The sequence below is a fragment of the Etheostoma cragini genome, chromosome 1, assembly GCF_013103735.1.
Source record: "Etheostoma cragini isolate CJK2018 chromosome 1, CSU_Ecrag_1.0, whole genome shotgun sequence".
Taxonomy (NCBI): domain Eukaryota; kingdom Metazoa; phylum Chordata; class Actinopteri; order Perciformes; family Percidae; genus Etheostoma; species Etheostoma cragini.
The window spans coordinates 23,812,150-23,822,092 of NC_048407.1; the positions used below are offsets into that span (position 1 = coordinate 23,812,150).

Consider the following 9,943-nt stretch of genomic DNA (forward strand, 5'->3'; position numbering starts at 1 on the left):
TACGAAGTTCATGTTGTAGACTACTGAAAATAGGTTCAAAGCAAACCACAACTAATGCAGATTTCAAACTGTTAATGTAAACGTTAACGTTACACCTGCGACTGCGGATGATCAGACACTCCCACGCTCTCGTGTTTGTGTGAGGTTGGCCGGGCAACAGTGGCGTTCCCCTGAGACTCGGTGTCTTTAAGGTTGGCTACACAGTAAACTTAATTTTTTTTTTTTTTTTTAAAGCTTAGTTAACATGAAATAAAGGAGTAAAAAAGGATTTCCATATATTGAGGTTTCAATTACACCTGCGTCTACTCCTCAACCGTTAACGTTATATCGTTAGACACGAGCTAACTCGCGTGAAATCACTGATAGCTAACGATAGCTAGCGTTAACACTAAATTAATAACGATAACATTGTACTAAACACCTCTGTAACGTACTATAACGGTACATGGTACAGGTCACTTAACGCTAGCTCTCTTTAAATGGGGAACCTGGCTAGTTTAAGAAAGCACACACCTTTTAAGGCCAGCATTAGACTCCAGTAAGGCATCTTTGCTGTGTTGAATTAACAATCACACACGGTGACACGTACACGAGAGCGTATCAATCTTGGGAGCTGTGTGTGTTTGTCACCGCATCGTTTTCAGATCAACACCGCTCTGTTAGTGCACGCTTCGTTTAAAGCATTTATAGTTGAAATCTAATTATATATATATTATATATATATAAAAATAAATCACAGTTCCTGTCCGACGGTACAAATATAAATGCTTTACCTTCTGTTAAGAATAACGAGCAGTTCAGGCGCTCCTCTGCTCCACCGACTGTTTACTGCAGTACTTCGCTGTTCCACTGTTTGCAGCTGGTTGCCTGCAGCTTGCAGCCGACACGTCGTGCCCACGGATTCCTCGTGACCGCGCAGAGATATATGAAAATTTTCCCCAGGGACGTTTAATGCAGTTATCTTACTGTATAAAGTCAATACTTTTAGACATATGCGATAGGTATTTTTTGGCGAGAAAGCGTGCATGGGTCAGAAACGCATTCTTTAACTGCCATTGATTATAATGTGTTGTCTCTTATAACAAGTGGACAACACAAAAACTAGGTAGGTGTTCAGTCTACTGGACGTATGGAGTTTTTTTTGTGAATTTTGATATTATACTCACTTAAATTTGTCATTAAAATGTTATGGGTGTTGTGGACCACTTGTGTGACCACAGCACATTTGTGTGTTTCTCACTTGTAACCGAGACCTCTAAGGCTCCAGAGTCACCAAGGATTCAGCATCATTTTCAAGGTCACATAAAAGGCCCTGTTGGGGTTAAATGGATCCAACCTGGTACCCGATATATATACTTGACAGTGCCTGTAGCACCAGACAGGACACAAAGGGTGAACAAAATGTACTGAAGTCAAGGCAGAGACCCACTCAATCCAGTGCCAGGAGCAAGGAGGGACATCAGTCTTCATCAGCAAAGATGGGAACTAAAAAAAAAATACTAAGCACAAAACTAAACATAAAACTAAAAGCACACAAATATCCAAAAGGTAACATTACAAGAAATCTTTATTATCATTAAATATATAATGCTAAAAACATTATGCAAATAAGGAAACATAACATACATAAAAAAATAAAAACCAGGCAATAAATGTTAAAAAATACAGCAACTTTAACAGTTTACAGCTTAGCTGAATCAAGTGAAAATGATGAGTGATGGTGACAGTGGGTTTGTCCTGGCGGGCAAATTCTCATTCGGACACAATGCAACCACCGAAACGTTTGGATTATTCATTTAGCCTAATAAGTGCACTTTAAGTCTTTCAAATCAATGTGTTTTTAAAAACATTTTAAATTGTGTTTTCAAGTTGATCAATTTCAAGAAAATAACAAAAGCTTGTTTTCACATCGATAATCTAAGTAATAATAACTATCCTTTCAACAATAAGTGATTCGCTAGATGGTCAATTATTTAAAAAGGAGAATTTGAGAAGCGGTAAATTTATAATTCAACTGCATTTTACGTAAACTTCAGATATGGGAGAACCATTACTTCACAGGAGCCAATGTCCCCAAGAACCAACTGATAATGCACTCAAACATACTGTACAATATATCACAAGATACAACTTTGCTTGAAACCAGTTCATATGTCCCGATACCACAATAAACTTGCATCTATACTCATTCATCTTGTGTTTTCAAATATATATTTCACGAGTTTAGTGTGACATCAACGTCATACTGACTGAAATGGCCTAACAGATTTGTTGGGATTGTATCAGTCAGCACTATGTCAATATTTATCCCTTACAGCCTGAGGATTAGTACTGCGTGCTATGATTCCTTTCCACACAATTGAGCACGACATTAGATTAACCGTTTCACCGCTGATCTGATTATCTCTGTCGTTGAGTTGAGGCCAGCTGAGGCAGCTGCCCCAAATACTAGTTTTACCTTCTATTATTTCCCCACTCAACATTTAATCACAGTATACTGTACATAGCCGTGCACAAATGAACTCAAACTAAACAACTATTTGCAATCGTGATTCAGGGCATCTTTCTTAAAATAGGACCTTGACACTGCATTTTAGCAATGTGAACTTTAGATTTATTTATTTGATTAAGACAATGCATACATTAATCAACATTTCTTTAAATGCGCCAGTGTTAGCCAGTCGGCTAATTTTCAACTGTAGTCCTAGTTACCAAGCATGGATGTCTTTATGGTGGGAAGAAAGGAGAAAACCGACACAAACACGGGGAGAACATGCAAACTCTACACCAAAAAGGCCCCAAAACAACCAATATTCAACCCAAGAACCTTCTTGCTGTAAGGCAGAAGTGCTAACCACTTTGCCAGCTCAGGCAGCATGGTGCTGCCTTGGGGGATGAGACCTTCTGGATCTCTGGGTCCATACAGAGCAACATTTAAATGAGCTATTTCAGATTCTCCATTCTTTTCTCATTTTGACACGGCATATGTCTTACTAAAAGCAAAAGCAAATATACAGTACAGTTAAACAAAACAGAAATATTTTTTTATTATATTCTGTGGGAGTTAATCAAACCTACATTTTTAATTTAGCCTTTCAAATGGTTTGTGTTTTCTCTCTGAGGCATCTAAAAAAAAATGAAATCCAATCAACTCTAGCACGCGACAAATTAAGACATGGTGAGAGGAAAATTTTAAATAAAATAAACACAATGTAAAAAAAAAAACATGAATTAATGTGAGACCAAATACTGTATCTACATAGAAATAAAAATAATGTGGCAATTGTATGACTCCACATAACAGTTTACCATTGTGCATAAGCACTTAGCATGAATCATCATTATTTATGGAAACTAAAACTTGTATGTTGGCAAACATTGATGATTATGGTTTGTTGAATGCATCTCCAATGCAACGGAGTGTTTTAGAATCTGTACAAATAGTATATTAAAAACCTAAAGCTAAAATATACCTTTAATGCCAAATATTTCATTTATATTCTTCATAACCAGAAAATTCTTCATATGACAAAAGTAATATTGAACATAAACAGTCATGGATGGATACTAAATTTGTATCTCATTTTAGCTTTCACACACATACGCAGAGGCTTGCAAAACAATTCATACCCCTTGACTGTTTCCACATTTTGTCAAGTTACAACCACAAATGTAAATGTATTTCATTGGGATTTTATGTTATAGACCAACACAAACCCGCGCATAGTTGCAAAGTGGAAGAAAAATTATACATGGTTTAAAAAAAAATGTACAAACAGAAAACTGAAGTGTGGCATGCAACAGTATTCTGCCCACTTTCCTCTGAGGCGACGTTTACACGTGGCCAACTATTTTCATAAATGGACATTTCAATCTCTCCATTTTCAAAAATAACATTGTGCACAGCTGTAAGTTTTAAGAATTTTGTGTTCTGTTACACGTACCTGTGTATATATATGTTGGCAAAAGCATGCCAAAACTAGAAGCTCAAGCCCATATTAGCCAATCAGAATCCCCAAAATAGCAACAACAGCAACTAATAACTTCCTCTCTCTTCCTCGGCTGCCTAAATCTCCGTTTGCCTCAGTTTACATGCAAACGAGGATTTCTAAAATCTCGACTGGCTGGAGTTTTTAGAAAGACTTGTTTTCAGCACAGACATTTAAAGAAATGTACTAACAGATCCCGTTGTTCTGGACGAACACCGATGAAGGATATTAGAAGTTCTTTTTTTCGGTGATGGCTCAGCGTTACTGCGCAGCCTCCAACTGAGCTTGACGACGTAGATGTGACGTGAGCAACCTGTCTGAAAGTTGTAAGTCTTCTGGTAGCTGTGCCAAGAGAAATCTCAATCATTCCCCATCAGCGGAGACATCAGCAGGGAAAGCATAGGTATGTGTTAGGAGATAACATAGGCACGGGCTAATTATTGCTAACGTGCACAGTTAACATTAGTAATTAAAACTAAACAGCTAATGTAAGACAAAACTGTCTATAAAATTCTCCTGACAATAGGGTGATTGGTCAACTATGCGACAGCAAGTTGCGTGGTTATGACACAATCGTTAGCCTATTTTTGTAAAAACATCTGCTACGGAGCCATTATAAGAGCCACAAGGTAATGGAGCCTTTTATATGTTGTCGTGTTTCAGACAATTAGAGTCTTTAAACGCTTCAGATGTAAAATTATCCACTGTCAAAGTGGGGTCATAATGAATGGCAGTGAATGGGATGCTAACAGCTGGTGATGGAGAGGCTTACCCCCTTGATTTTCAGAGGCGAATTCTCCGTTTGCGTATAAACGAATGGCAGAAACGAAGGGGAATGTCAGTTTTTCAAAAAACCTTGTACGTGTAATCAGGCCTGATACCTCCTAATAAAATCCAGTGCAACCAATTGCCTTCAGAAGCCACCTAAATAGCAAATAGAGTCCACCTGTGTGTAACCTAATCTCAGTATAAATACAGCTGTTGTGTGAAGGCCTCAGAGGTTTGTTAGAGTGAGCATTAGTGAACAAACAGCATCATGAAGCCCAAGGAACATACCTGACAGGTCAGGGATAAAGTCGCGGAGAAGGTTAAAGCAGGGTTAGATTATAAAAAAAATATCTAACATCTAACGGAGCACTGTTCAATCCATCATCCAAAAATGGAAAGAGCATGGCGCAACTGCAAACCTACCAAGACATTGCCATCCACCTAAACTGACAGACCGAGCAAGGAGAGCATTGATCAGAGAAGAAGCCAAGAGGCCCATAGTAACTTTGGAGGAGCTGCACAGATCCACAGCTCTGGTGGGAGAAGCTGTCCACAGGACAACTGTTAGTCGTGCACTCCACAAATCAGCCTTTGTGGAAGACTGGCAAGAAGAAAGCCATTGTTGAAACAAAGGCTTAAGAAGTCCCGTTTGCAGTTTGCCACAAGCAATGTGTGTGACACAGCAAATGTGGAGGAAGGTGCTGTGGTCAGATGAGACCAAAATTGAAATTTTTAGCAGATATGCGAAATGCTTTGTGTGACGGAAACTAACACTGCACATCACCCTTGATGTGAAGATGAATGCAGCCAAATACAGTGCAATCTCAGAAGAACACCAGTTAGAGTCTGCAAAAGCCTTGGGACTGGGGCAGAGGTTCACCTTCCAGCAAGACAACGACCCTAAACACACACAGCCAGAGCTGCAATGGAATGGTTTAGATCAAAGCATGTTAGAATGGCCGAGTCAAAGTCCAGACCTAAATGCAATTGAGAATCTCTGGCAAGACTTGAAAATTGCTCAAATTCACATTAATGACACTTTCCATCCAATCTGACTGAGATTGAGCTGTTTTGCAAAGAAGAATTGGCAAACATGTCAGTCTCTAGATGTGCAAAGCTGGAAGAGACATACCCCAAAAGAATTGCGGCTGTAATTGCAGCAAAATTTGGTTCTACAAAGTACTGACTCAGGGGGGCTGAATACTTTTGCACGCCACATTTTTCAGTTTTATTTGTAAAAAAAATTGAAAACGTATGTAGCCTTTTCCTTCCACTTCACATCATCACTTTGTGTTAGTCTATTACATAAAATCCTACTAAAATACACATAACTAATTAATAATATTTGTGGTTGTAATGTGAAAACATGTGTATAAGTTTAAGGGGTATGAATACTTTGCAAGCCTCTGTATGCACACGTAATCTCAATATCTGCACAAAAGGATCTGGACTTTGGAATGCACCTACTGAAACGTACATTGTGTGACTCATTGTAAATTTATTTATTGGTTGCATCAGGTACAAATGCATTGACATATAACCAACTGTATTCTGCTCACAGCTTCACACACAAGATAAACTGTTTGGTTTATAAATGACAACAGATTGAGCCACCTGGTAATCCATATGTGAATCAGCGTATGTGTCTGTAAGATACCACCAAGCAAGAACCAGTTTTTTTAAATTGATTTCACTCCCGTTCCACAGTGAAACTCACCTAAGTGACTTTAGTGCAAACGTACTGGTCTCACTGGTGTAGGGTTTTGGGATTCAGTGTGCTTGTCTACGCAGAGCGGTGTCCTTCCTGCTTTTTGATCAGTTAGGCATCAGGGTTCAAGCGCTGACCAATCAGGCGTCTACTGTGGGGACTGGACTCAGCTTCTTCCTCCAACTGGAAGAGAGAAAGGAAGGTCTGTGTTATCATGACCAGGTGAGTGGGTTTGTCTGTTCTTTTCACTCAGAGGAACAGAGTAAGACAGACAAAGTGGGAGTAGATGAGTGTGGATAAGTGTTTGAGGTCGACCAAGTGTGTGTGAACATCTTGAGACAGATTTAGACAGACACACCAGTTGCACCCTTCAAGCATGCCCACCTGCCCCCCCTTCCCAACACACACACACACCTGCTCTTTGATGTAGCTGTTCCCACAGGGTGCCAGTCCTCTGAGAACCAATCCAACAATGAAGCACCAGAGAGACAGTCCTGCCTCAACCGCTGCCAACAAAGCACAAGTAACCCACAGCGCCAGGGTGGTGTCCTGAGAGACAGAAAGTGATGGGAACGAGGAAGTAAAAGTGTGAAATAAAGTAACACTACAAGGTTGAATATTACTCTTGTGATGTCTTTATGGAATTAATACCTCAAAAGTTGCCGATTGAATTGTCAAAGATCAAATTGGGGAAAAACAAAAAGGGGAAAATGCAAAAGAATAAAGTGAGGTGGAAAGTTTAGACTCACATAGATCCTTGTTGTATCAAACGGGCACCTGGCACTGACAGGTGAGCGAGCATTGGTGGGCACCATTGTGTCATTGCATCCCAGCATCAACCCCTCACCATTGTGGGCAACCGTAATACTAATTGCCAAGAGGAGCCCAGTGCAGCATGCTGCTGAGAGCAGGGCGTTTAGGAATGATGCAATTAGAAGACCTATTTGCTGAGGACACAGAAACAAATACATATATAACAGAAGGGGAGCTAACTATTTAGGAGACACAGAATGATTGACTGGAGTGATTATATCAATAGTTGAAAACTATTTAAATTCTTACCAGTTTTAACACATGCAGGTTCCTTGACACCACAATGGCAATAATCCCAGCAGCAATGCTCTGGAAGATTCAAATGACAAGATGATTGTTTCAGCTTTGGAGTAGGGTTTATCATATGATGGAACACAGGTAGTAATCCTGGCCCCAAGGATGTGAGGCAGCATTTTTCATTTGGGTGCCTGGCTAAGAAGACTTTAGACAAAAAGAAAGACATGAGTCTTACTAATGACAGTAAGTAAGAAAAATGGAATGGAAAGCAGTGCTATTAAGATATATATAGTAACTTGTCTTAATATTCTGCCTGTATTACTTATACATTTTGTAAAACCCTGTGTACAATGCAGGAGTACATTTCAAAGAAATGTGACATTAACCCCATCTCATCAACAACTGCCTGTTTATCTGACACCTCAATGTAATGAAGCCTGCCCTGGAGCAACTAGTAATTGGTTTTAAAAAACAGCTCCCTTATAATAGGCAAGTTCAGTCTTGAATGGTGAGAAAAATACATAACACTAACCATGCAAATCACTTTTAATCTTCAGATGAATACATACAGTACACACCCATTACTCTATATATTTTACAAACCATAAGCTTCTTGGTGCTCACTGGATATTACAAAGGATCAATGTCTTAAAGGGGTGGTCAGGAATTTTGGACATAAGACATAATTTCCAAGTTAGCCAGTGTGTTTTTTAGTTTAACACTTTTCATCCAGTCCGTTTATTTGTAGAGTTTGCTGGTTCTAGGCTAGCGCAACTCAACAGTATCTGCTAGCCTACCATTATAAACAGTCTTGCCCACCCCACAGTACACTAAAGGCAAACAAAATATAACGCCAAACTATCGATGTAAGTGTCTGTTGATAGAACACACTGGTTACCTTGGAAAAAAGGTCTTATGTCCATAATTCAGAACCACCCCTTCAACGTATTGACTCACCAGCAGGCCAGAGGTGACAGAGATGATGTTGGCTACAGTATATTCAGTGGTGATATGCTGACTGGGTTTGGAAATGTGGCGAAGGACATTGCCATGGACAATAGCTCCGAGGATGAAGTTAATATGGCCAACTAGGATGAGTGTTAATCCCTTTTTCATCAGCCTTCTCGGCCCTTTGTCCTTATCTGGATAAAAGAAATACAAAAAAAACAAACAAAAAAAAAACACAAATATTAAATACAGTTTACATAAAAAAAAATAAAAAAAAAAATCTAGCCTGAGTCAAAGTCTCAGAACTGGTTGGTTAAAGAGTTTATACATTATGTAACATTATACCCATGTTGCACACAACAAAACATTTTTTGCACCAAAAACACTTCATTCATTCTATGTTCTAGCCCAACTGATAATGAAGATAAGTTTATTTATCTCAACTTCCCCAACACATAAAGGAATGCTTTATTTTTCAATTTATCACGAACATTCAAATTCACCAAATTTGGAGATACGTGGTTTTCACTGGACAGGAAGGAGATCGAACAGTAACAGACAAATATAGTGGAGTAAAAAGTAAAATTTTTGCATAAATGGAAAATACTGTACTTCGTTACATTGCAGCACTAATTGGATTACATTTGGAATAAAATTCGTTTTCCCTAAAAAATATATCTAGGTTAGTTTAATGCTTATGGGCTTAAAATGCATTTGCATAAATAGGCTACATTTACTCTCACTGCCTCGTGTAACGAATCACAGAGATGTTAGTCAGAAAGCAGTGAGGGAATAACCGTGATACTTTTAAAACAGCCAGTTATTAACGTTATACGACTGATGACATCACAGCGCTGTACGGTATATATGCAAAGTTTCAAAAAAAGAAACCACCCTGCCTGCAGGCCTGCGGCCAAACACCCGTCTAGGGAAAACTAGCGTCGGACATTACTTCCCGAAAGCGAGGCATTTTTCAATTAGATGTCATAGCAGCATTACTCACCAAAAGTGCACATCTCTCTGCTGTGCCAGAAGTTTTGCCTTGAATAAACGAAGAGTCGTTCTTTTTGAGCAACTGTTCAACAACAAAGAAAGACAAACTCCAATGTCCCTCTGTCCACTTCCTTATGACGTCAGGAAACTCACCTGCAAATTACCTGTGGCTTGCTGGACGCTGAGGGGCGCAACAGTCATTCCAGATTAATTATAACCATTTGCTCCATCACTCTCACAAAGACTGGAAAATCAAAACACAAATGAAAGAAAAAAAAACAACTAAATATTTTCTTTCAGACAGGCTAAAAATAACAAAATGAAGCGTTTCACACATTTATTCGAAAGAATATTCATACTTTGCAGGTTCTGCCAGGATAGATGTCTCAGAAAAGACACAATTTACTGACTCACATCCTTGAGTGACAGGCTAAAGCTGTCCACCCAGTATGATTATTTAATAACCAGTTTCAACACCACCAACAAT

At 39.0% G+C, this 9,943-nt stretch overlaps 2 protein-coding genes across 4 annotated transcripts in view; both read right to left on the minus strand.

Moving 5' to 3' along the window:
- LOC117950563 (frizzled-3-like) overlaps positions 1 to 884 on the minus strand; it is a 41,585-nt gene extending 40,701 nt beyond the window's left edge. Inside the window, exon 1 of one of the 3 annotated variants that reach the window (XM_034881695.1) lies at positions 774 to 884. The gene's annotated coding sequence lies outside the window, so the exon portion shown is untranslated. Of the gene's footprint in view, positions 1 to 513; positions 691 to 773 lie in introns of those variants that run through there. The other 2 variants (XM_034881706.1, XM_034881715.1) reach the window with 2 other exon arrangements.
- Positions 885 to 5,831: 4,947 nt separating this feature from the next.
- On the minus strand, positions 5,832 to 9,639 carry LOC117950585 (keratinocyte-associated protein 3). Its single transcript, XM_034881735.1, has 6 exons — positions 9,467 to 9,639; positions 8,473 to 8,657; positions 7,528 to 7,587; positions 7,215 to 7,412; positions 6,880 to 7,014; positions 5,832 to 6,648 (listed from the first exon to the last, which is right to left on the minus strand). Exons 1-6 carry the CDS (start codon positions 9,477 to 9,479, stop codon positions 6,577 to 6,579), a joined length of 663 nt encoding a protein of 220 aa, XP_034737626.1. The 5' UTR covers positions 9,480 to 9,639; the 3' UTR covers positions 5,832 to 6,576.
- Between the last annotated feature and the right edge of the window lie 304 nt (positions 9,640 to 9,943).